At 44.0% G+C, this 23617-nt stretch overlaps 11 protein-coding genes across 11 annotated transcripts; 6 read left to right on the top strand and 5 right to left on the bottom strand.

Moving 5' to 3' along the window:
* Nucleotides 1–146: 146 nt before the first annotated feature.
* I203_106360 (uncharacterized protein) lies at nucleotides 147–2976 on the bottom strand (the record flags this gene model as incomplete). The annotated part of the gene is made up of 7 exons (XM_019150875.1): nucleotides 147–323; nucleotides 408–554; nucleotides 647–805; nucleotides 902–1176; nucleotides 1228–1457; nucleotides 1515–2175; nucleotides 2235–2976. 7 exons carry the CDS (start codon nucleotides 2974–2976, stop codon nucleotides 147–149), a joined length of 2391 nt encoding a protein of 796 aa, XP_018999752.1.
* A 1470-nt stretch (nucleotides 2977–4446) lies between these two features.
* I203_106359 (uncharacterized protein) lies at nucleotides 4447–4724 on the top strand (the record flags this gene model as incomplete). Its single annotated transcript, XM_019150874.1, has 2 exons — nucleotides 4447–4601; nucleotides 4670–4724. The coding sequence occupies 2 exons, from the start codon at nucleotides 4447–4449 to the stop codon at nucleotides 4722–4724; spliced, it is 210 nt and encodes a 69-aa protein (XP_018999751.1).
* A 543-nt stretch (nucleotides 4725–5267) lies between these two features.
* I203_106358 (uncharacterized protein) lies at nucleotides 5268–5569 on the top strand (the record flags this gene model as incomplete). Its single annotated transcript, XM_019150873.1, has 2 exons — nucleotides 5268–5377; nucleotides 5446–5569. The coding sequence occupies 2 exons, from the start codon at nucleotides 5268–5270 to the stop codon at nucleotides 5567–5569; spliced, it is 234 nt and encodes a 77-aa protein (XP_018999750.1).
* Nucleotides 5570–5824: 255 nt separating this feature from the next.
* On the bottom strand, nucleotides 5825–7932 carry I203_106357 (kynurenine 3-monooxygenase; the record flags this gene model as incomplete). The annotated part of the gene is made up of 9 exons (XM_065517953.1): nucleotides 5825–6152; nucleotides 6266–6463; nucleotides 6521–6585; nucleotides 6649–6828; nucleotides 6891–7041; nucleotides 7110–7426; nucleotides 7493–7593; nucleotides 7646–7747; nucleotides 7815–7932. The coding sequence occupies 9 exons, from the start codon at nucleotides 7930–7932 to the stop codon at nucleotides 5825–5827; spliced, it is 1560 nt and encodes a 519-aa protein (XP_065373257.1).
* A 1376-nt stretch (nucleotides 7933–9308) lies between these two features.
* Nucleotides 9309–10717, bottom strand: I203_106356 (uncharacterized protein; the record flags this gene model as incomplete). The annotated part of the gene is made up of 8 exons (XM_019150871.1): nucleotides 9309–9389; nucleotides 9496–9558; nucleotides 9626–9841; nucleotides 9938–10022; nucleotides 10135–10213; nucleotides 10343–10394; nucleotides 10465–10524; nucleotides 10619–10717. 8 exons carry the CDS (start codon nucleotides 10715–10717, stop codon nucleotides 9309–9311), a joined length of 735 nt encoding a protein of 244 aa, XP_018999748.1.
* Nucleotides 10718–11620: 903 nt separating this feature from the next.
* On the top strand, nucleotides 11621–13033 carry I203_106355 (uncharacterized protein; the record flags this gene model as incomplete). Its single annotated transcript, XM_019150870.1, has 2 exons — nucleotides 11621–12201; nucleotides 12292–13033. 2 exons carry the CDS (start codon nucleotides 11621–11623, stop codon nucleotides 13031–13033), a joined length of 1323 nt encoding a protein of 440 aa, XP_018999747.1.
* Nucleotides 13034–13173: 140 nt separating this feature from the next.
* I203_106354 (uncharacterized protein) lies at nucleotides 13174–14067 on the bottom strand (the record flags this gene model as incomplete). The annotated part of the gene is made up of 1 exon (XM_019150869.1): nucleotides 13174–14067. The coding sequence occupies one exon, from the start codon at nucleotides 14065–14067 to the stop codon at nucleotides 13174–13176; it is 894 nt and encodes a 297-aa protein (XP_018999746.1).
* Nucleotides 14068–15290: 1223 nt separating this feature from the next.
* On the top strand, nucleotides 15291–16675 carry I203_106353 (uncharacterized protein; the record flags this gene model as incomplete). The annotated part of the gene is made up of 7 exons (XM_019150868.2): nucleotides 15291–15300; nucleotides 15369–15389; nucleotides 15474–15705; nucleotides 15780–15839; nucleotides 15917–16136; nucleotides 16210–16437; nucleotides 16532–16675. 7 exons carry the CDS (start codon nucleotides 15291–15293, stop codon nucleotides 16673–16675), a joined length of 915 nt encoding a protein of 304 aa, XP_018999745.2.
* Nucleotides 16676–17147: 472 nt separating this feature from the next.
* On the top strand, nucleotides 17148–18768 carry I203_106352 (uncharacterized protein; the record flags this gene model as incomplete). The annotated part of the gene is made up of 6 exons (XM_065517952.1): nucleotides 17148–17265; nucleotides 17383–17614; nucleotides 17733–17792; nucleotides 17883–18114; nucleotides 18270–18503; nucleotides 18625–18768. The coding sequence occupies 6 exons, from the start codon at nucleotides 17148–17150 to the stop codon at nucleotides 18766–18768; spliced, it is 1020 nt and encodes a 339-aa protein (XP_065373256.1).
* Nucleotides 18769–19087: 319 nt separating this feature from the next.
* Nucleotides 19088–20811, bottom strand: I203_106351 (glycine cleavage system T protein; the record flags this gene model as incomplete). The annotated part of the gene is made up of 6 exons (XM_019150866.1): nucleotides 19088–19260; nucleotides 19354–19521; nucleotides 19627–19807; nucleotides 19930–20435; nucleotides 20527–20629; nucleotides 20692–20811. 6 exons carry the CDS (start codon nucleotides 20809–20811, stop codon nucleotides 19088–19090), a joined length of 1251 nt encoding a protein of 416 aa, XP_018999743.1.
* Nucleotides 20812–21423: 612 nt separating this feature from the next.
* I203_106350 (uncharacterized protein) lies at nucleotides 21424–23181 on the top strand (the record flags this gene model as incomplete). Its single annotated transcript, XM_019150865.1, has 5 exons — nucleotides 21424–21529; nucleotides 21600–21733; nucleotides 21827–21908; nucleotides 21981–22092; nucleotides 22158–23181. The coding sequence occupies 5 exons, from the start codon at nucleotides 21424–21426 to the stop codon at nucleotides 23179–23181; spliced, it is 1458 nt and encodes a 485-aa protein (XP_018999742.1).
* Nucleotides 23182–23617: the final 436 nt, after the last annotated feature.

Genomic DNA, 23617 nt, shown 5'->3' with positions numbered 1-23617 from the left:
TCAAAGAAACAGTATAATATGAATCCAAGATAACAGATCCGTCCACAGAAAAGATAACATCCCTTCTTAACAGAGTTTTTTCATGTGTATACACAAATAGATCATGCAAAACACCATTCCTTCCCTCAACTCTCGGGTCGCCTCACTTATGTACCACCACCTGATCTCTCGACTGGGATCTTTCTTCTTGTATCCCTCTGCGAGCTGGCATCATCAGCATGAGGACCGATCTGAGCCTTTTCGCCGATCTTTCGAGATGAATCTAATTGAGCCAAGTGGGTGAAAGCGGATTCAAGTGAAAGTTCTTTGAGACCAGCGGCGATCTGCAAGAAATGGAAGAATCGTACATCAGCATACATCTGATGAACAATTCTTCCTATACGAATATAAAGGAAAGGAAAACTCACATCAAGGTAATCTTGGAAATCGACGAATCCTTTCCTACCGAAATCGACTTCTCTCAAGATACTATCAGCCAATTCGGTGGATGCGTCGTAGCCCATGTTGGTCATAGCGTGGATAAGATCGTCCTTGGTGATGTGTTGGTCGTGGTCCTATTGATGAGACAACATCAGCGTCGTTCTCAATGCTTGTGGAAGCACAAAAATGGATGAAAGTCCTGCAAAGAAGAGAGAAGAACACTCACAAAGTCAAATTCCTCGAATTGTTTCTTCAAGTTGCTAACTTCATCAGGGGTGAATTGGGCTCTGGCGTATAATTTGGCATCTTCACTGTTGGCCAGACCGAGAGTACCGATGTTACCGTGAGATTTAGCTACATCTGCGAGTTTGATCTTTGTAGCTTGCTGTTCAGTTTCAGGTTCATTGGTCAGCTTGGTTTCTTGATCATCTCGTACTATCATTCGCTCCTTGATCTTTGCTTGACTTTGACTTAGACTTACTTCAGGCAATCCCATAGATTTCAAAAATTCAACGGCATTATCAAATTCAGTTTCCTTCTTTGCTCTGTCCCAACCCAATTCTTCACCCATAATATCGATCACTCGAGGTAACGTTTCCAAAGTGACTTGAACGTTCAAGAATGACATTCTGGTTCTTCGGGCGACGAAGTCGACAGCGGTCAAAGCGTACTCGCATCGAACGGCGTATCGAGCCTCAGCTTCAATGTATGGGTATAAAGGTGAGAATCGGACACCGTGAAGGGGCCATGACAAGCCTATGAAGTACCGTTAGTGCAATGCACATCCACTGCCTGCGTGTAACTCACCAGTGGTAGCAGCCATAGACGCGACGGTCCAAGCTCGATCACCATAAGATTCAGACAAGTGCTTAGCGACCTCGGTCTCAAGACCGAATTGCTGGATAAGCTTGATGTACATGGTCTTGCTCCATGCGTGTCCACCGACAAGCTTGATGTGTTCAGTCGTACTTGGGCCGTTGGGTTTGAGGCCGTATTCCTTGACAGCAGCGTCAACGGTTTCCTCAGCCATCGCTCGGCTACAAATCAGATTAGCGGTGTTATCTCGTGAGTTGAGGTGTATGTATCGGACTCACTAAGTTGTCCATTTACCACCAGCAATAGTCAACAAACCACCTTTACTGATATTGATCATGTGGTTTCTAACAAGAGATTGGGTGTTCTTGGCGGCAGGGTCCATAACTAATGGTCTGATACCTGACCAGGCGGAAAGGACATCACCTCGTCTGACCTTGACATCGGGTGATAGATAGTTCCTAACTTCGTCAAGGATCCATTGGATCTCCTTTTCGGCAGGGACAGGATTCTGGGAGACGGTGGTGGGGGAATCGGTGGTACCGGCAATAACGTTTCCTTGCCATGGCAAGAAGAAAATAACTCGTCCATCGGAGGTAGCGGGATCCAAGAGACCCATAGTCTTGGGACCGTAATAGTTGGGTAGAGTGATGTGTACACCGGCGGAAGGAGCTACAATCTCTTTGGTAGTAGGTTCATCAAGTTTTCGTACACCATCACTGAATGGTCCAGTAGCATTGATGACACCTCGACATCGGACTTTCCATTCCTCACCGGTCATTCGATCTTTGACTGAGGCAGCGTAGATTCTCTCTTCACCACCTCGTGATGGGTCCGGTCGCTTGTGAAGAGCAGTGACCTCGACGTGGTTGGCCATGATAGCGCCGTGCTGCACAGCGGTCATAACGAGAGAAATGTTCATTCGGGAATCGTTGTGTTGCCCTAAATTTGAATTAGCATAAAAGTCAGATAGATATGCAATGCACTTGTGACCAACTCACCGTCATAGTAGACGACACCACCAACCAAACCATCAGATTTTAACATTGGGAAAGCCTCCATGGCTTTACCTTTACCCATCCAGTATGCACTTTCCATGTTCTCCTTACCAGCGAGGATATCGTAGAGTTTACATCCAGCGTAGTAGTAAGGGAGTTGCCACCATGTGTAAATGGGTAAGAGGATAGGAAGCATGCTAGAAAGATGAGGAGCAGTTTCCAAGAAAACTCTTCTTTCCTTCAAAGCTTCCTTGACCAATTTCCATTGTTCATAATCTAATTCGAAGATTGCTTTTTGCAAATATCGTACACCACCGTGTACCAATTTAGTTGATTTTGATGAAGTACCACTTGCAAAATCGTCTCTTTCCACACAAGCGACTTTCAACCCTCTACTAGCTGCGTCTAAAGCTGTACCAGCACCTGTAGCACCTCCACCGACGATCAACAGATCAAAGACATCTTCGCCTTCTGATTCAGCCTCATCCTTCTTCAACACCGCTCCAGGTTCAGGTGCACCGTCTAAAGTTCGATGTACGTAGACACCGGATGTACGGAGATGTTCGAGCATCTGAGCTCGCGAGGGGGGTGACCATAATGGTCCAGGTCGTTTCTTGTAAACTGGGACAGGGTTGGAATCGGCATAAGCGGGTCGAGCGAGGAGGTAGGCTGATCCAACAGCTACGGTGGCGGTGGAGAGGACAAGTGCCCTTCTTCCGGGCATGAATGATCGACCTCGATACATTGTGTGATGGGTTGGGGGCTATGGATAGAAGATATAGGTAGATGAGGGATTTATGTGACAGTGTGGATGTTATCGACACACGTGCGTATTCGATTGATATTTGGATTTAGACAAAAGATGTCAAGCTCCTTTGATACTAGAAGGGAATCGAAAGGTTGAGTCTAAGAGATATAGAAAAAGAGGAATAGTCTGTACGATCGAACAAAGGATCGTGAAGATGGATGTCGTTAAAAAGGTATCGGATCAGGTATGGACCCTCCAATTCACAGTCTGTATGGTTGAGCGTCGACTGATGGATTGTCGAGCAGGTGGTGAGCAGTGACCGGTGCTCCTTGATGTACAATAGATATGTACAATGTTTGGTATGAGTCGAACGAAGAGGAAAGAACGGTATGGTTGGATTGAGATGGATACCACTTTCTTTTTCAATCTTTATAAAATCAAATTGCGGCAAAAGTGATCCTAGCGTCCCTTTGGGATCATGAGCTAACAAGCTAAATAAGGTGTATCTCTTCCCTGAGCAATGACGTGCGGCCCGTAGTCGACCTGTTCCCCTCTCGGCCCGCGGTCCGGCGTATCATCCAAAGTTGGAACGGATAACAAAAAATTTCAACGGTCGGCCAAAATTCCCAACTTTCATTAAACGATTGGGAATCCTCGACTAAGCACGAAATCATACCTTATAACCTGAAAAAACAACAGGTTTCTTGTATCCTGTCTGCGTCATTTTCCCATGTCACACCCATGTCGCCCCAGTGATCAAGTCTCTTTCGAGTCGACCGATTCTAGGGGATTTGACGATACTAAACGTCACCGCCCTACAAACGTGTAAGCGACACTGCCTTGTTACTGTAGTAGCCCCGCCATGATCATGAGGGTTTCTTCTCGATCCTTTGGTATGGTTCGATGACAACCAAAAATCCCAGAAATGTTAGACCCCATGGGTGGATGAGTACCCACTTACACACTAACCTTCGGTCTGGCCTTTTTCGAGGGCTCAGGAACAAGGGAACTATCAATACAACGGCCGATAGGATAATTTCAAAAGGAGCGATGTCCTGGAAATCATCGTGGACTCGTGGACTGACTGACAGTCATGATGACAAATCTTGATGTTTTGTCAATCGTGGCAGGTAATCCTTTGTGACTATGACAATGTATATGTGTGATCCAATGTGTCAGAACGTTCTACTGGCGATACCTCCTTTCGATGGCTTACTGTCGGACTGACAGACCTTCAATGGAAGATTTTCTGTCGACCTTTGTCGTATATCATGCGTGACATCAGGTGCGCTATTGCCGATAATTGAGTAAGAATCAAGTTGCACTGAATTGACGGCCTGATCTGTATATAAATGATTTGCGCGGATACTGATCTCCTGTCTGTCTTTGCAACGCAACTCAACATTGTACTTACAGTCATAATCCTACTCATCCCCTTTGCCAATTCCGTCTATCTAATCTTCAAACATGTCTTCATCCTCCGATAACCACAACACTTCTTCGACTGATAATGACGATCGATCAGGAAATGATCAAAGTGCCAATACTGACACGAGCAGCACCAACACCAGCAGCAGTGCTCCTGACTTCCTGTCGATGCTGAGAACCAATACTTCTGCCGCGTACGTACTGTCGTGATTTGTTCACCACCTTTTCGTGATCGATGCTGACAATTTATCGTGGGCGACAGAGAAGAATTCTCATGGCACGGACCGGATAACGGCGTAGAGGGTGTTTGGAATTAACTTGAATCTACGGCGACTCGGATACACTGTGCATGCGCGATAATGCACCATGTGAGATTTATATTACAGTACAGTATTGTTCGTTCTGAATATGATGCAGTGTAATGGACGACAATGCGCTGCATTGCCAAGTCACGAGCGAAGATCCAGTCAATTTCGAGTCCACTGATGACCTCCTGCTCATATCTTGATTGCTACTTGGTAAATGCTACTGTTTCACGTGTCTTTGGACAAAATCAATCAGCGATGCATCAGCGTGCGAAATGACGAAGAATGTGAAAGGTTATGAGTGGTGACGCACGCTGCCAAAGGTGTGAAAGAAATGTGCAAACAACTGACCCAAAGCATGGGAAGAAGTGCATGTGATATCATCCATTTATCATCATGTCTGAATTGGCAGGTCCATTGTATCCCCTTCCATCAAAGGGCGTGATTAAGAATGCAGCCGATCCCTCGTACTGGAAGTCAGATGGCTATATAGGCCCGAAAAATTAGATAAAATCATCCTTCCCATACAGTACGCCTCCGTTCCAACTCATCATTATGCCTGACCATTCTACTTCCACTTCCACCTCGGCAGCCTCTGATGCTCCCAAAGTCAGGGATTTTGCCTGCTTTGACAACACAAGCGCTCAAGCGCAAGGAAATGAACGGTGAGCATATCGATACTTTACAGCCACTTGTCTCTGACGTCTGTGCGCCTGTCGTTGTTGTGCCTCAGCCAAGCGGATCCTTCTGGATCACCTGCCTCCGGAGGAAGTGGTGACACTATCAACCACTTCTCGAACGACTCCTCATTGAACATGAAATCTTGGTATTACTGTGAAGAGCCGGATAGTATGTAGTAATCCAGTAGACTATCGCTCACTCCTCCTCGTCAACCATTAATACAGGGGCCTGTCAATAAGTTCCATGTGATATATGTGGGACTCAGCCGGACTTGGATTGTTTGCAATGCGTTCAATTCCATCATTATGTCCCATCTTCACGAATATGCACGGGTCTTCTGCTGTTGGTATCGTCCAGCTTGTGCTGTTTTGACGGACTGTGTAATGGGCAAGACGACGCCAAAATGCATACAAATACGGCCTCCAACAAAATTACTTCCTATCCAACCACTTCCTCGCCAATTTCAATCCCACTACTCCAACACCACCAAGGCCCACCAACCCCGAGACATACCCAGTCCAACGCATAATCTCCTTCTGTTGTCTTTCTTTCCTCAACGCTTCGGAGTAAGGCACGTCCGGTCGGAAAGTGACCATTTCATACAAGCTGGTCCAACCTCTGACTTTCGTCGTGGGGAACGGGTCGGTGAGCGATAGATGTAATTCCTTGGATCTCGAGGGGATTATTCGGGTGAGGAAGGAATCGAGGAATCTTCGAATGTGATGTAAGGGAGATAACACGTGGGAACGCATTTCGGTGCTGTAGTACGATTTGGGCATTCAGTTGATGTACAAGACAAGATTATAAGAAAATTTGGCGAATAACCATTTGGCTCCCAGTTGGAAACATTCTGAGATCAGAAATATACTCACTAATTCTGCAATGCCAATTCACAAATAGCTTTCAGATCCGCCTGTCTCTCCACCGAGTAAGCTTTGAGTGCCAATTCAAGATCTTTATCTGTTTCCCCCAGTCCTAGGGAGGTCGTGGATGATATCTTGTGTTTCTCCAATACGGAGTTGAGTACTCTAACATCCTCAAGGCCGCAGTTCAGACCTTGGCCGTAGAAACTGCGAAAGTAAAAACGCTCAGATAGACAGAAGGGCCGGGAGTACAAGTGAACTCACGGTACCATACTGTGTGAGGCGTCACCTAGCAATAACGCGTGGGACGACCATGCTGAAGGAGTACACTATGAGATTTCGGGATCAGCTTAGACCCCTGCTGGGAGAAAGACGACTTCTAGCTGACTTACATTGATGGTGACTAGATTACCTCTGGGATTATTCATGAAATCATCCAGCAACTTCTTTTCTCCCACAATCTGTACTGCCGAAGGGAAATGTTCGATGAAGAATCGACTGGCTGCTTCTCTGGAATTGAGGGTGGAAAGGGATGAGAACGGGATGAAGAGAGTGAGAGTGAATGAGCCGTCCTGAATGATAAACATGAATCAGCATTACAAGCAAATATCTCAGTGATACGCGTAAGACATACCTTATTGGGCAGACCAATCAACATGAAAGAATGTCTTGGCCAGATATGTAAATGATTCTTATCAATAGCATATCCGCCAGGCTTGGTTGAATCAGCAGGCATGTGAAGTTCGATATAAGCATGCGGTATGAAAGACTGTGAAAAATCGATTCTGTATCGTTCAACCAGATCATATCAGCCAAATCCACAAGCCGCACTTGGTGAATCGAGATAGCGTACCTATCCATCCTCATCATGGATGTTCTGACTTTCGACCAACTCCCATCACATCCGATGATCAAATCGAATTTCGTCCCATGCTCATCTTCTTTCGATTTTGTCTTTCCCTTTTCGCTATTCCCACCAGCGATCCGTCCATCATCATGTTCTTCACCGGTCACAACATCCTTTTTATCCTTCTCTGCACCAGATCCAAAGGCAATTCGATTATTCAGGTCCACTCGAGATAATTTAGTTTGGAATCGGATTTTTATCTGCGAAGGTAGGGATTCTAATAATCGTTGGTTAAGCAAGGGTCGACCGATCGAGTTGATGCACTGATGCAGAGTCAGTCAGCTGGACTTGGAACTAGCTCTGGCAGCTGGTATATCGATGCAACTTACCTGTCCATTTATCGGATCGTATATCTGTGATTCCTGTTTACCATCTACATGATGAATCATACGGCCTTTCATAGGTATAGCTTCGTTCTGAAATTGCTCGGCTATCCTAGCATGTAAGCTAGCAGCTCGATGATCGCTAATTACGCAGCTTACCTAACGACGGATCAACACTCCTCAGAGCTTCTAGACCCCTTGAAGAGATGGCCAGATTGATCGATCGTAGATTGCTAGGAGCAGCATCTTTCCCTCTTGGATCTAAGATACAGAACATCCCGGCCGGGTCAACCTGACATTATCGGTGTAAGCAGAGGAAGAGACTCACCATCGCGCGATTCCCAAACTTCCACTTCCCATCCTCTACGATGCAGACTCAATGCGGTGAGGGCACCGACAGGTCCTGCACCTATGATTAAAGCTTTTCTGGGTCTTGTCTCTGCCATTTGTGCTTATTCAGGGAGCTCGTGATGGTGTGTATGCAGTCTTGGAAATCACTATATGGATATTGGATTGACGTAGATCATCACCATCCTCTTTATTTTGACGATCTTTCCATCAGGTCCATCATCGGATTCAATCGGGACCACCTCCACTTGTTCACTTGTTCACTTGTTCACTTGATCTTCGCCATTTATCTTCCACCCCCATTTAATCACCTCCCACACCTCACGAGCCATCACCCTACACGACCAAATTTTCGATTTCCATCATTCAACTTCTTCTTTTCTCTTTCCTTCTTCATAGCTCAAGCACAAGAATCGTAATCGCAGTTCACGTACAGACAGACCCCTTTTGTAAAGGGTGCTCCATCACACTCAAACATACTGTGGGTGAAAGTCCCCGGAGCCTCTTCCTCATATCTAGATCACACCTACAGAACCTTCTTTCAACCCTGTGGAAATTCGTCTTATTAGACTTTCATCCTGTTACCTGATTTTAGATCTCAGAGGGAGATAGACGTGGTTACGAAAGGGCTCATATCTAAGTACTGTGAGAATAACCCATCTACCCTCCTCGATCTCAAATCATATAGGTATATCGGATGGGTCGAAAAGACGGTATGGTTTTCATCTGGGGAGTTGGAGGATTTTAGACTATTTAAACGATATTTCAACCCACTCCCAGAGAAGTGTACGGTCCCATCCGAACTCCTTTGGGAAAGTGGTGATATCGGGTCTCAAATAATATGGTATGATTGTTTCTTTCTCAAGTCATCTACCTATCAGGCGAAGATATGAGCCGTAGGAATTCATAGATGATTTGAGAAAGAGTACGATCATGGGGAAGATGAAATCATGCGCTCATAGTTTATAGTTATACGATTGCCTATTCATACCCACTACTTCAACAGAAGTGGTCAAGGGGAATAGGTTACTCGATGGGGCTTACTCTGTGTCTTGAGCTATCACATACACAACCTTTTTTCCCCTCTTTATTCCTATAATCAAGAAATAAAATCGCCCACACATCTGATTTTATTTTTTGTTTTTTGTTCTATTTCATTTTTACCCAATGATGCTATTGAATTTCTTCATCGCTAGCTTGATTTACCTGACCGCCTGACATCGGTCATCTAAAGGGTATTCCAACGCAGGGAGCGATATCTAAAATTACTGCTGAGGGTTCTCACTCTTTCCTTTTTCACTTGTTGATGATTTATCTACAATTTCATGCATACATGTGTTTCAGCCCAAAAGATATTCTATTTACATTGATTGACATAAACCAAGCCCTGAACCGAACCAAACCTCTTCGGACGCGTTTATCCTTTCTTTTATACTTTGCGAGTTAATGAAAACTTGCCTAACATACGCCCAGCTTAGAAATAGTTGTTCACCATTCGTTGACCTGGAGTATGTCCTGGTGGACCGATCGAACAGTTCAGATCTCGGATGGTACCCTGTGTGAGAAGTATGATCAGCACACGATCTTCCAGAAAGGGAAGGGATTAGATCGACACATCATTGGAAGTAGATATTGTTAGTGATACAAGAAACTCCGCTCACATCTTCGAGGTGGTACACCCATCCATGAACTCTCACACCGTCCGTACCTCTTCTTTTCCAATCCTGCACATCATATCAAAATCAGCATCTGTCTTGCTTATAGTGACAATGAAGCAACGATCAAACGTACATTCTTGATCACGTCACACTCGGCCAGATTCTTAACCTGTTGCAAAACATTTTCCTCAACCAGCAAATCCAAACTTGGTGGTCGTTTATCTACGAACAGGGTCCTGGAGAGAGTAGCAAGAGGTTCGACGTATCGCTGTAAAGGTGTGGTTGCTCTGCTTGTGGGGAGTAAAGAGACGTTTAAAGCTGTTTGACATCCTACGCAGTTTGTGTGACCCTGTAGAAATAACATCTCCATCAGCCATCAGACAAATTGTATATAAGTCCCGGAAGTGAGCAATATGGACAAGAGCGTGTACTGTAGGTGACTCACAGTGACTACGATGTGTTTCACCTTGAAATTCTGTAAGGCAATCATCATGACTGCGTTCAACGAGTCATCTTGAGGGGAGTAAAGGCTATGCAAGTGTGTCATGTCATCTATATTAGTATAAAGACCGATTGATCATTGCTTGACGGAGACTGTCAACGGTGGGGCAGATGAAGTATTGTCAATCAGCCATCACTCACTTCGCGATATTACGATGAACGAAGATATCACCAGGTTGACATCCCATGATGGTAGTTTCGGGTACACGAGCATCTGAGCCTATATGGACAATTGACCAAATCAACCGATAGGTCAACCAGCCGCACTGTACCCCACCATACAACAGCTGTTTGTAATTGTGAAATATCGAAATTTTTGCGGAGAGAGGAACAACGCAACTGAACTTACATCCTATCCAGAGGATCTCGGGTCTTTGACCAGGATAATGTTTAGGAAAGAACTGTTGAAAGTTCCACAGATTCCAACATCAATGATCCAGACTCAAATTGATATTTTCGATCAACACTCACCCCCGGATCACGTTTACGAACTCCCTCTGCCCATTTATCATTCCTTTCGAATAGTTCTCTCTATGTTTTACCATACCGATTCGACCAATCAGCTACTGTCATGAAGTTCGATACCGGTTGAACAGTTGACCTAGGTACTAGCAACAATACTGACCATTTCTGGGTAAGCTAAACTTGATTGACCTGAAATTTTGATGTCGGTCTGGTTGTACCCCGATGACAGGGTATGTTGGTTTTCTGCTTTTTTCTCCATTATTTATGATAGTTTTCGTTCTAGTGAAGGTAGACTGAATTGGGGTTATTTGCAACTTTTTGTAAACATCCTCACCTACCCTCAATATATATATATACTCAGTTCTAGCTATCAGATACCGATTCGGACTCCCATCAGGATCTAGTCCATATTCTTACCACGAAGCTCAGACCACTTAACGCCAAATTCATCTCCATCGGTTTGAACAGTACGATCAACTGAACGACTGAGCACATCGGCCTTACGAGAGCAGAGAGAATATTGCGGTGATCTAGATCAAAGGAAGGGCATGAGGTTTGAAACAATTTTTAGTCTCGCGGTATCAGTACCGAAAGGTTGGTTAGGTTGGTTACCATCATTGATCAGGATCTGACATCCGCGAATTCCGGTACCACCAGCACAGGCATCCTGACTGTAGGTACGGTAATACATGACCTTCTTCTCGACAGTGCACAGACCCTTCTCATCGTTCCGTTCAGCGTGTGTGTGTGTGCAGAACGAAGATCCGAGAGCAAATTAATTATGGCTTGATGGTAGTTGACAAAGAGGATGGGATCAGATGGTGAAAGGATGCATTTGACATGATGGACGGCGAATGAAGAGGAACAGATGCAATTGTTAGGATCTCGAGTCGACCACAAATTCGATCTGATGCGCACTCTTATGGTCTGATGGTAGATGTCGATGTTACATTCGTTGTGACAACAACTCGACTTCACCGACCATTCGCTTCCCAGGAACAGATCCCAATGTGTAAGTGGCGGCCATCACCGCTCGGATCCTTTGTACCTTTCCAAAAGTTACGTTTGACAAGATTTTCAGCCCAACCTTGACCTGACCACCTAATCTCCCTTCACCTCCTCGTCAACAGCTGTACACCCCTTACAGTACAGTACGACCAAGATGAATCACCCTCTCCCACCTCGACCAGATTTCGTTCCTTCCCTAGGCGGTCCCTCGAGACTATCTACATCTATCATCCTCCCCACGACCACTGCCCCTGCCGCTCCCATCATCAAACCTACAGTACCACGTGTAGATCCAACCAGATGCTCTTCCTGTGATCTCCCTCAACCCAAATATACTTGTCCAAGATGTTCCAAACGATCCTGTTCATTGGAGTGTTCGAAGAAACATAAGGTCGTAGATGAATGTTCGGGTGTAAGAGATCCAACAAGCTTCGTGCCGCTAACTGCGTACGGTCAAGGAGCTTGGTCAGATGATTATAAATGGTTAGAAGAAGGTAGAAGGAAAGTCACTCAGTGGGGTGAGAATGTAGGCTATCAAGAGATGGTCAATGCTACGAAAAAACCCTCGAAGCATACGCATACGGAAAAAAGGAAAGATGGTAAGATTGTTAAGAAGAGGAATACGAAGAAAGATTTGTTGAAGAGGCAGTTGCTGATGGCTCATAATTGTCATATGGATTATATGCCAATGGGTATGGAGAGGAGGAAATTGAATCAGTCAAGTTGGAATCCAAGGTCAGTAAATACAACAATCAAATCCTTCGCGTTTAGTCTTTCCCTCATCAATCGAAGTAGATGGCATACTAATTGCGTTATTGGTGATAGGACGAAACAGTTGCATATCACTATTCACCTGACTATCCCTACCTGTATACTCGACCCATCATTACCATCGTCATCACAGACCAAAACCATCACTCATACAAGAGTGCTCTTCTCGTCTCCGTCTGCCGACATATCACCCCTTCCCACACTCTCATCACTACTCACATCCCCACCTTCAACTTCGTCCAATATAATATACGTCCTTCCATTCCAATCCACTCCTTCACGTCCCGCACCAGATCATACGAAAGGTCAAAAACTTTTCTATCCACCTTTAGACCTTCTAAAGCCTATCGCAGAAGCTTTGAGCGGTACAAGCTGGGTAGAGTTTCCGATTATCGAAGTGATGGAGAAGACCACTTGGGCCGAAGGAATACAGCAAGGTGAATTCGTGGTAGTACCATTTTCTGAACGACCTATAGCACTTAGATCGAAAGATTCTGGCTGGGTGAAGAGGAAGGTCGAGAATGTAGACATTCAGGAAGATAGGGCGGAAAGTCCAAAGAAGGCAAAGATCGATGGGAAAGGGTTGATGGCATTGGGCGATTATGGGTCGGATGACGAGGATGACGTTGATGATGATTTGGATGATCAAGAAGAGGAGGACGATGATGTTGCGGATGATAGTACGCTTGAAGGTGACGAAGACCTGGAGCAAGAGGAGGCAGATAGTGAGGAGCCGTCGACAGAGGTTTTACAAGCTGTTGGTGCTGCTTTGGCTGCTGATCTAGGTGGAGCGTAGTTGGACTTCGTTGTATTTTGTACTAATTCAGCTTGTAGCAATATCATGTATGTCGGCGACGTGATCATCATGTATCGATGAATCTTTCCCATTCGATGATACACTAATCTATGCTCGTTCACGCCGTTCAAGCAATCCATTCATGTCCCTTCCCCCTTCTGAGCCTTTTCTCTCTCTTTGACTCCCTTCCACCAACTCCCCTTCTTCTCCTTAGCTCTACTTATCCTTTCTGACAGACCCTCATCAAAAACCATCTCCGCCCTCGTATTCTCGTTCCTAAACCTGTCATCCATAACTTTCAACTCATTCTTGATAATACCATCCCATCCACCAGGAGATCTCGGATCTTTACTCTTACTCCAATCATCCCCACTCTCTAAGGGATTAATGGATTTCCAAAATCCAACTTCTAATTTCATGTCCGTTAATAAGCCCGCATAAAGTCTTCTTCGTTCCATGCGTCTTTCCCTTGCTCGTAGACGTCTATGAATCATACTTCCTATAGAGGTGGGTTGTGGTTTTAGACGAGGTAAAGGTGGGTTGAACAACGTAGGTCGATGGAATGATCCTGTCATTTTAGATTTGCGTGCTCTTCTCTCTTCTTCTTGAAGTTGTTTGGCTTCCTGAGCCGTTTCAAGGTCAAGGTCGAGCTTATCATGTTTCGCCTTCAACTTGTCTTCTAACAATCTAATTTCTTCCTTATGGCTGATATCGTCCGAATTTAGGTATGTCAAAAGGTCATGATATTCTGCTATAAACGAGCGCACTCTGGGAACAGACACTAATCCTTGAGTCTCCCTCCATCTTGTCCTAATCTCTCTTCTTGTCGACAGTAAGTCCGAAGAGAATGTACTTCTCAGGAGGGGACGGTATAAAGACCATTTGGTAGGTATGGTATGTCCAGGATCACGGAAGAACGGAGTAGCCTGTGGTGGTCTGGGTGAACTCTCAGTTAACGAGGGCGGTGTTGCGGATTTGACATGGGGAGGGAGTAGGGGTCGGAGGGAAAGAGATTGACGGGCACGAGAGGTCATTTCATGTCTGCGAGATTTGTAGGAATGGAAGTAAGATGGGATGGATTAAGTTGTATGAAGATTTAAGCGTCATTTACCGGACTCAACAAATCGACAAAATTTTGACTTTGTAAATGCTTGAACGAGAGTTTAACAACATTCACAAAATGCAACCTTCATGATATAATATATAAAGCATCACTAGTTCACCACGTCTTCCACAATGACGATACTCGCTATCAGACATGAACATTACACAAAAGTTGCATGAGATCAATGACTATAAAATGATTTGATAAATTATAAGGAATGTCAATCCGTTGGTTTCTCCCAAATCTTCAAAGATCGACGATCTAATTAAGCAAGGATATGAAATAACGGTTGTTCGTATTCTCCAATCTTCCATAGCCAGCTCGACCCCATCGTGAGATGGAGGAACCGACGAGAAGAAGGGAGAAGGAATCTTTAGAGGGTGTAAGCCGTAAAAAACTTCCCGTCGACAGGAAATATACGTCAACCGAGAGAATCTCTCAAAAGAGAAGAGGGGGACGCTTCCATTCAGTCGAACAGTGCTGAGAGCCTCTTAACGAGAAGAGGATCGAGCCGGGCCCATAAAGAAGAGAAAGAAGAAGAAGCAGAAGAGTGATGATTTGGAAATTTTGAAATACGTCGCGCTGAGCTGAGCATACCAGAGAACATCGATCACGTGGAAGGATATTTACGGTATTGGTGAGTGTGGCACCTGCACTCTTGACGGAAAAAAAAAAGGTGGAGGTCGGGTTGAACAATTCATCTCGCACCGAACCTCCATTGAGATTTAATTTTAGATTTACCCACGATGATCATGACCTCTTGGCATCTCGGTGATCTACCTCCCTAACATTATACACGTATGATCATTGTGACTTCTACATCTATCTTTGATCTCTTGGCAAAGCAACAAGGACATTGACTGCATCAACATACCATGTCCTTTGAGCACGCCGAAGCGGATGGCCGCAGTTCTTATCAATCATACTCATACGCATACACAACCTGCTGACTACCACTGATGGCCGGGGTTTCGACCTCTTGAATGTATATAAAGCGCTGTGGTCAGAAGCCCATCCCATCACATCCCATCCTGATTTAAATCACTTCATCGACTAAAGCACCTGGCATACTCACTCACATATATAACTAAATATCCATAATACGAATTCTACTCAATACTCATATCATCAAATCAAACCATACAAACCACAATGTTTGGCGGTCCCTATCCCTGGTCACTCTATTGCGGACAATGGAGTATACTTCCACCAGCTCCAAAAAAGTCGTAGTCATCACAGGTGCTACTTCAGGTGAGTCTTCATACACATATGTTCTCCGACATACACCACTGATGGAAGTACAAATGATACTGAGTCAATACATTGTGAACGTAGGTGTCGGTCTGGAAGCTAGCAAGCAGTTCGCAGACGCACCACCCGAGCAGCTCATCTTTGCAGTCAGGTCGGTCGAAGCGGGAGAGAAATTGTTGGGGCAGATCCGAAAGGCTCATCCTAACTTACAAGATAAGGTCATGTATCTTGATTTAACGGATTTACAAAGTATCAAAGATTTCTCAGAAGCAATCAAGGTTTTCGGAAGAGTTGATATACTCATTAATAATGCTGGGTAAGTATCTGTCTTGTCCTACATGTCCTAATCATTCTTCCAATGGTGGTTTGGTAGCTGATGAAGGTATGTAGAATTAATCCCAATTTCGATGAAGGACCTTACAAGTCGACTAAAGATGGGTACGAGAGAGTGTAAGCCATCATACTCTCAGTTTTTATATTACAATAGGCGGGATGCTGTTATAGCTGACTGATCAAAATCTGTTTAGATTCCAAACCAACGTACTTTCCCCGTTCCTCACTACACTATTACTCTTACCTCTCCTCAGAAAATCCTCTGATCCTAAAGTGATCTTTACTGGATCGGACGTTCATCACATTGCACCTTCTGATCTTATCGAGACTGCCCTTCAGAACGGACAAAGTATAATCAGCGCATATAATGATGAGGGGAAGTATCATAATCCAACGAGATACTATGAGTCAAAAGTAAGCTATAATTCGTAGACAATCTACAATCATCTCAATCGCTGGGGTTGATACTGATGCACAGACAAAATAGCTATTACTTCAGATACTCAGTCGTAATCTGATCAAAACCCTCCCTGATATTACCACCATCAACGTCAATCCCGGTCTAGCAATGACCAACTTAGGTAGGGATTTCAATCTCAGTTTATCTCCCAGTGGTATCGTGGGGATATTATGGTTTGTGGCCAATGCCAGATCAGCAAGTAAGGCAGCCAGGAATCTAACTTCTGCGGCAGCTTGGCAAGGCGGTAGTCAAGATGTAAGTTGAGTCGGGTTGGGTTGATTCGTTCCATTATATCCTAGAAACATATTCAGGGAGACTAACAATATGTGTTTTTTTTTGCTTGACTTAGTACTGGTCTGAATGCGTTCCGACAGCTTCTGAGAATACCTATTTATACTCCGGAAAGGGTCTCAAAGCCACTCAGGTGTTTTATGATGAAATGTTGAAAGAGGTGGAGAAGATCAATCCTGGATGTACGAAGGATTTACAGTAGATTGAAGAATGGTTAATATGGTATGGCCGCCAGGTCATGGTTGTTTGAATCTGTTGTTTAGAGTAAGCATGTAATCTATCTATGTCATGCACACTCGCATTCTACGGGTATGGTGGATGATAACATCGCAGTCCTGTACACATGACGAAGGCAAACCTGGGATGTGACACTGGCCGACGGTCATCGTCATGATCGTTATTGTATCATCGAATCCCTCTTCTTGGCAAAGAGATCTCTTCAGGTCGAACCCAGAACCGTGAATAATATGAGGAACCGTGTGAAGCAAATACCGAATACCGAATACAGCAGACACAAGACACAAGACACAAGACCGACGGACACCATTGTTCACGCTATCACCCAACAACAAAGACTGTTAAGCGTATATTCATATATATACATATACATTGATTGATGTTGGATCCCGAGAAGATGTAGCAGCCACTAACCTACGAAACCATTACAATTCAATATGTCTGATCTACACCTACCGTGGTCATTCTACAGAGAGCAATGGCCTCCTTATCCACCTGCTCCTAAAGGTGATTACCTGAGGGACAAGACTGTCGTTATCACAGGTGCAACATCTGGTAAATTCGTCATACAGCTGCTCTCAATGGGAACGTTCAGTTCCCCCTACGATATTTACTTGCCTAGTATGTTGATTATTGCTGATCCTTTTCTTACGTGTCGACTCATATCATCAGGAATCGGTCTTCAATCAGCGAAACAACTCGCTGATGCCTCACCAAGTAACCTCATACTAGGTGTGAGGAATGTGACCGCCGGTGAAAAGGTTTTAAAAGAAATTCAATCTACCCATCCGGATTTACAGGGAAAGGTGATCCATCTCGATCTAGCTTCTCTTTCTAGTGTGAAGAAGTTTAGTGAGGAGATCAGGATTTACGACATGATTGATTTGTTAATCAATAATGCGGGGTGAGTGTCTACCCATCATGACCAAGTATAGAGGTATATGAGTTCTTGATCGTCATTTGTTGTTGTATTATTTGTGAGCGAGTGAGTCGATCACTTACAGATTGCGTATTCCTTGTAGGGTTAATCTTGGAATGGAACAGATCCCAATGCAAGTTACAGATGACGGATATGAAAGAACGTACGTACGTATATTTGACCATCTTGCCATCGGAAGACCTCGAAATTATCATGGTTACAGATGTCAGAAATCTGATCATACCTTTTGTAGATTCCAAGTCAACGTCTTTGCACCGTTCTTGTTAACATGTCTACTCCTCCCATTATTCAAACGATCTTCTGATCCTAAAGTTCTGTTCGTCGGATCGGACGCTCATGTAATCGCCAAGGAAGATATCATCGAGGGTGCTCTTGCCAGTGGGAGTGTTGATGGACCAGCGATCATACGAACATTTAATGATAGAGAGAAATATACTACTGCAACGGTATACATTCAATCGAAAGTGAGTCAAACATTTCAAAGTTTCAAGTTTTCCCCTTTGATTCAAATGATCTTATCAATCGTTCATATATTACTTCATCTACCCTACGTGCTATCGTATCCCTTTCCGTTTGAGCTGAGCTGGCATGACACTACCTTTAACTTTTGACCTTGCAGCTTTTACTCCAAATGCTCACTCGATCATTGATCAAACCACTTTCATCCCTCAATATCACTATTATCAATGTCAATCCAGGTTTGACATTTACTAATATAGGATCAGATGCCAAGTTTACTCTATCGCTACAATTGGTTTATATATTCCTTTGGGTCATGGTTAATGCGAGAAGTGCTAAGAAGGCAGCTAGGAATATCACCTCGGCAAGCGCTTGGAAAGGTGGTAGTCAAGATGTGAGTTTGTGATCCGATTCTAAAACAAAAAAACTTGCCTTATACATTATACCCCTAAGAGTTATCATCAATATAGTATACGAACGAATTGGACCTTGGCGACTAATCGTTTTTCTCATAGTATTGGTCAAGTTGCGTTCCAACCCCATCTGAAAATACCTGGCTTTACTCATACAAAGGGATTAGAGGGACTGAGATCTTCTATGAAGAGATGATACAGGAAGTAGAAAAGATAAGTCCGGGATGTACAGCCGACTTGAAATGACAGAACCTGAGCTAAAGCTGGTACTGCTGGAACATGACTGGTAGATTGATAGACTTACTTGACTTGATGAGGTTAAAATGTATGATCAGTATGTACTCAGATTCACATGAAGTCAAGGAAACGACCTGTGCCATGCTCGAATCTTTCTTTTCATGATGTATATATTGCATGGCGTGGATTGTACCCAAAATTGGAGAAAAACCACACAACCTTTTTACAACCGAATTTCAGTCCTACCAAATTTCTATATTTCCATTCCTCTTACTTGTATGATCTCTTATTGCATTTTCTCTAAAGGGTCAATGAGCGATGAAGTGGACTACTTGAAGTATTTGGTAGGTACGAAAGGCATAGGAGTGACCACGGCCTCTCTCAATTTCTTTCTCACTTCAACCATGACTGATGTACCCTTCTTATGCGATCCATTCGCGATATATCCCATAGCTATGTTTTTACCTAATGTGGGAGATGGTATACCCGATGTGATTATACCTATACATTTATGAGACAAGAACAGTATGAGTGAACCGCTCTCACCTTGAGTTCAGAATGACGAGAGATGCGATTAAAGAGAATGATGCTTACCAAGTTGAGTTGTACCCGTCAAATCAAACACTTTACATCCTTCTCTAGCCGGTGAACCGGTAATTTCAAATCCTACTCTTCGTCTTGATGGACCAGAAGATAATTCTGATAATACTCGCGATTTTCCTGGGAAAGAGGGTTGAGAATCTTCTGCTCTTCTATTTTTACCTATAGACGGAGTCAAAAGAATTGAAATCAGTTAATTGTAATAAATCATTCCAGAGGGATGGCGTTGTTTTATATGGTCGGTATAGTTGTTGTTGTGTGACTCACCTATAACCCAGCTTAAAGCCGCTTCGACAGGACTAACAGATTCGTCCAAGTCATGTCCGTAAAGACACATACCAGCTTCCAATCGCAGGGAATCTCTCGCTCCGAGACCTATCAATTGAACGTCGGGATGTTTGGTAATTTTTGATGTGAGTTCAACGGCATTGGCAGGTGGAATTGATATCTATACAGAAAGAAATAACATGATGAGATTATCAGCTTACTTTTTTCTTCGGGTAGGTGTACAGGTAAGTCATCCTGTCATCGAAGGGGAAATGAAAATATAATATTGTATACACCACTCACCTCAAATCCATCTTCACCTGTATAACCACCTCTAGCGACATGGCATTTGACCCCATCCAAGTCTACAAAAGCACTTTGACCAAATCTGATACTATCCAAATCGAATTGACCATCCTTCAGGAACATCTGCTTGATAACATCAGATGCTTTTGGACCCTGTAAAGCTACTAGACCCCAACCCTCCAACGTATCCCACTTGACTTCTCCACCTTTCCATTCACTTAACTTCTTTTGTATCCACTCTTTGTCCTCTTTAGATCTACCTGCATTGGTGACTACGTAGAATGATTCGTCGGAATGTTTCGTTATAATGGTATCGTCTATAATACCACCCTCTTCATTCAACAATACACTCAGGGTAGAACTAAATGGTTTGAGCTTATCCAAAGATGAGGGACAGAGCGACAACAGGAATTCTTGGGAGCCTGGTCCGGTGAAATTGTGTTGAAGCATGTGGGAAACGTCGAATAGACCTGCGGAAGATCTTACGTGTTTGTGCGCGGTGACTATAGACAAAAGGGATGAACGGAAGTTAGTTGAATGCATAGGTGTATAATGATTGTGACGGTTACGGACAGATGAGGGGATGATACTCACTCTGACCTACTTCACCGTAACTCAATGGCATACTCCATCCAGCAAAGGGGACCATCTTAGCTTTGTTCTCTACGTGAAAGTCGTACAGTGGTGTCTTATGGAGCTATAAGGGGTGAGACTGATGATCAGCTTTAGCTATTTCAACGGCGGAACAGTAAAATTCACCTCCTCAGATAGTCTTATGGAGGACGCGAACCCCCTAATAAGGGTGGGAACACCTCGTCGAGATACGCTGGTGGGTCTGATAGCATGAGAGCATCGGAGGATAGGCTGTAAGGCGATCATAGTGAAGAGAGATTGTCTTATCGCTGGACTAAAGGTGAGAACGGGTTGCTTTGGTCGTAGGTCGTCAATGGGTGAGAAAGGATAAAATGGGGAAAGGAAGAGGGAAGTCCATACGAGACAAGCAAGGGGTACTGGGTATATATATTGATGGGGTATACCTCAACAGGAAGAGTGATACGTTGCAAGGGTATTTCCATTTCACGGATAACAGAATAACAACATCCTGATGGGTTCTTGGAAATAAAGTGGTCATGTTTTTCCAACAATCAGAATCAGAATCAGGTACGGGTACGAATACGCGGGTTTAAGCTTGGCTCCTCTTATCTCTGCGTACGTAAACAAGGGTGTCTGCACGTGGGAGTAACGTGTCACATCAACTCGGCTGAGAGGTCCGGGTTGCTAAGCTCCTTTCAGTCACAGTCACCGTAAGAGATTTGTCGATGTATCCTATCTTGGCTCTCTTCTTAGCACTCGGATCACAATCCATCCTCTAATCGCATCGTAAATCACACGCGTACGCTTATCGTCGACGGCACAGCACTCATACGGTCATACATGATATCGATACCATTCACACATTGTATATAACAACCCCATTACCGACCCTCAAAGATGGAATCGGATCCAACGCTCCCTCCCCCGGTGATCCCACCCGATCATACGGATGAAGAAAGGTGCAAGCTGCTAGGAACGACGGGATTGGTGGTACAAGCATCGAGTGGGTTTAGTGATCCAGCTATCTGGGATGTTAGGAGATTCTCCAAGCTGAGCTGATGATTTGACTATAGTGGGTGTATTCGTCATTCTCTCTTTGGTCGTTAAGCGGCAACTGGAGAGACGTAAGAGATCATGGAGGATATGGGTGTATGATGTGGGCAAACAATTAGCTGGTCAGGCTGTGGTACATGGCTTAAACATCCTGGTGAGTCCGACTTCGTCAATTGTTCCTCAGTTCTACAGAGATCACGTTCAAGTGAGTATATGCTGATGCGTGGTATTTTTTGCCCGCATGTAGATATCAGATGTGGTAGCTTCTGTCGCTCATAACAATCCATGTTCACTCTACTTCCTGAACGTATTGATAGACACCACGATAGGTGAGTTGCAATAACGCTTCATCGTGAGATCGACTCAAACAGCTGAATAACATACACATTGTGTATATTTAGGAGTGGGTATAATCTATCTCAGTCTAAAAGCTTATACATGGTATTTCTCGAAATATATGGCTATGGAAGGATTCATAAGTGGACAATATGGTCATCCGCCAAATCCCATCTTGTGAGTTGAGCATTTCCACATATATACCCATAAATCTTACAAACCCTTCTTTTTCCTTTTTCTAGCTGGTGGAAACAACTAGCACCGTACATCATGTCAATCATAACTATGAAACTTCTCGTCCTTCTTCCACTCACTTTACCTGGAATCTCAAAATCCCTTATAGACTGGTCACACAATCTACTTGATCATCTCGGAGCGAAATCTCAAGTGATATTCGTCATGGCTATCTTTCCCTTGGTGATGAACGTCTTGCAGTTCTGCTTGGTTGATCAGGTGATCAAAGCTGGTGGGAAAGAAGATGAGGAAGATGACTACAACGAGAGAGGAGGGGATTATCAGCGGATTAGAGGACATGACGATGATCAACATAATGTTAATGGTCGCGGGGATATAGAATCAGGTTTGACTAGACAAATCTCATCCAATAGTATAAACAGAAATAGTCGCAAGGGGAGTAGCCCATCAATAGTCATACCTTCTTCACCACTTCTCACGTCAAATCAAAGAGATTATGGATCAGCTACACCTTCACCTATTGGATCTCCAGTAAAGAACAAATCGATCTTACCTGGTCAGACGACAGATTCAAATAGCCTATGGTCAAAATTGATCAATAAAGTATCGGATGTATCCAGTTCGACCAGATCAAGTTCAACAGTATTTTTCGATGCCCAGACTGATCTAGAGTCCAATCCGAATTCAGTCCAGAGTAGAAGCACGATTGGGGGTACAAGTGAGGGAGGAACGAGTAGGTTGTATGTCAGAGATGAGAGGAATAGAAGAGGTCAGAGATCGGCTGCTCCTTCACCTGAAACCATGCCTTTTGAAGCTAGCCCTTCGATGTCATCCATACAAAGTGATACCTACAGTGAAGAAGAACAGCGTAGTGGAGGTAGTGGTAGGACGCCTTCACCTCCTTTGACTATAACGAATTTAGAAGGGATATCGAGACATCCCCCGAGAGAATTGGAGAGAGAAGCTAGATGGACGTTGAGTCCACCTGAATCTCCGACGGTCACTCATGGGAATACGACTATGACGGATAGTAACGATAGTGTCAGTTTGAAAGAGGTCAATAGGAGCTAGTGATATCTGTATATACATATAGTGATTAGAGTGGGGTTTAGGAATTGATATACAATAACATCTGTTGTACTCTGTCGCACATGAATATTTGATTAGGAGCTTGAGGGTGAGAGAGAGATAGACTCCTTTACGCACTGTACAGTTAGTTCACTAAGCGTTATGCAAGTGCAGCCATATCTTGATGCTCGATTTTCCTTATTCGCTGATACTGTATCTTCGGGATGGGTGAGCGTTCGATCAGATAATGAAATGTTTATCTAATTCAGGATCGCTTCATTCGGTTGTACTCGATTACCTGACGGGTCCAGACCAGATATTGGGAGTGATGTTCTCGGAAATTATTACCGGATTAAGCATTTCCTTAAAGATCCAAGACGGATGTCTCGGTCTTGTCAGTTTTGTTGAATCTGAGTCACCAAGATACATGCATACACGA

The sequence above is a fragment of the Kwoniella mangroviensis genome (assembly GCF_000507465.2).
Source record: "Kwoniella mangroviensis CBS 8507 chromosome 1 map unlocalized Ctg02, whole genome shotgun sequence".
Taxonomy (NCBI): Eukaryota; Fungi; Basidiomycota; class Tremellomycetes; order Tremellales; family Cryptococcaceae; genus Kwoniella; species Kwoniella mangrovensis.
The sequence above is the reverse complement of the archived record's forward strand: the minus strand, read 5'-3'. Positions and strand labels throughout refer to the sequence as shown.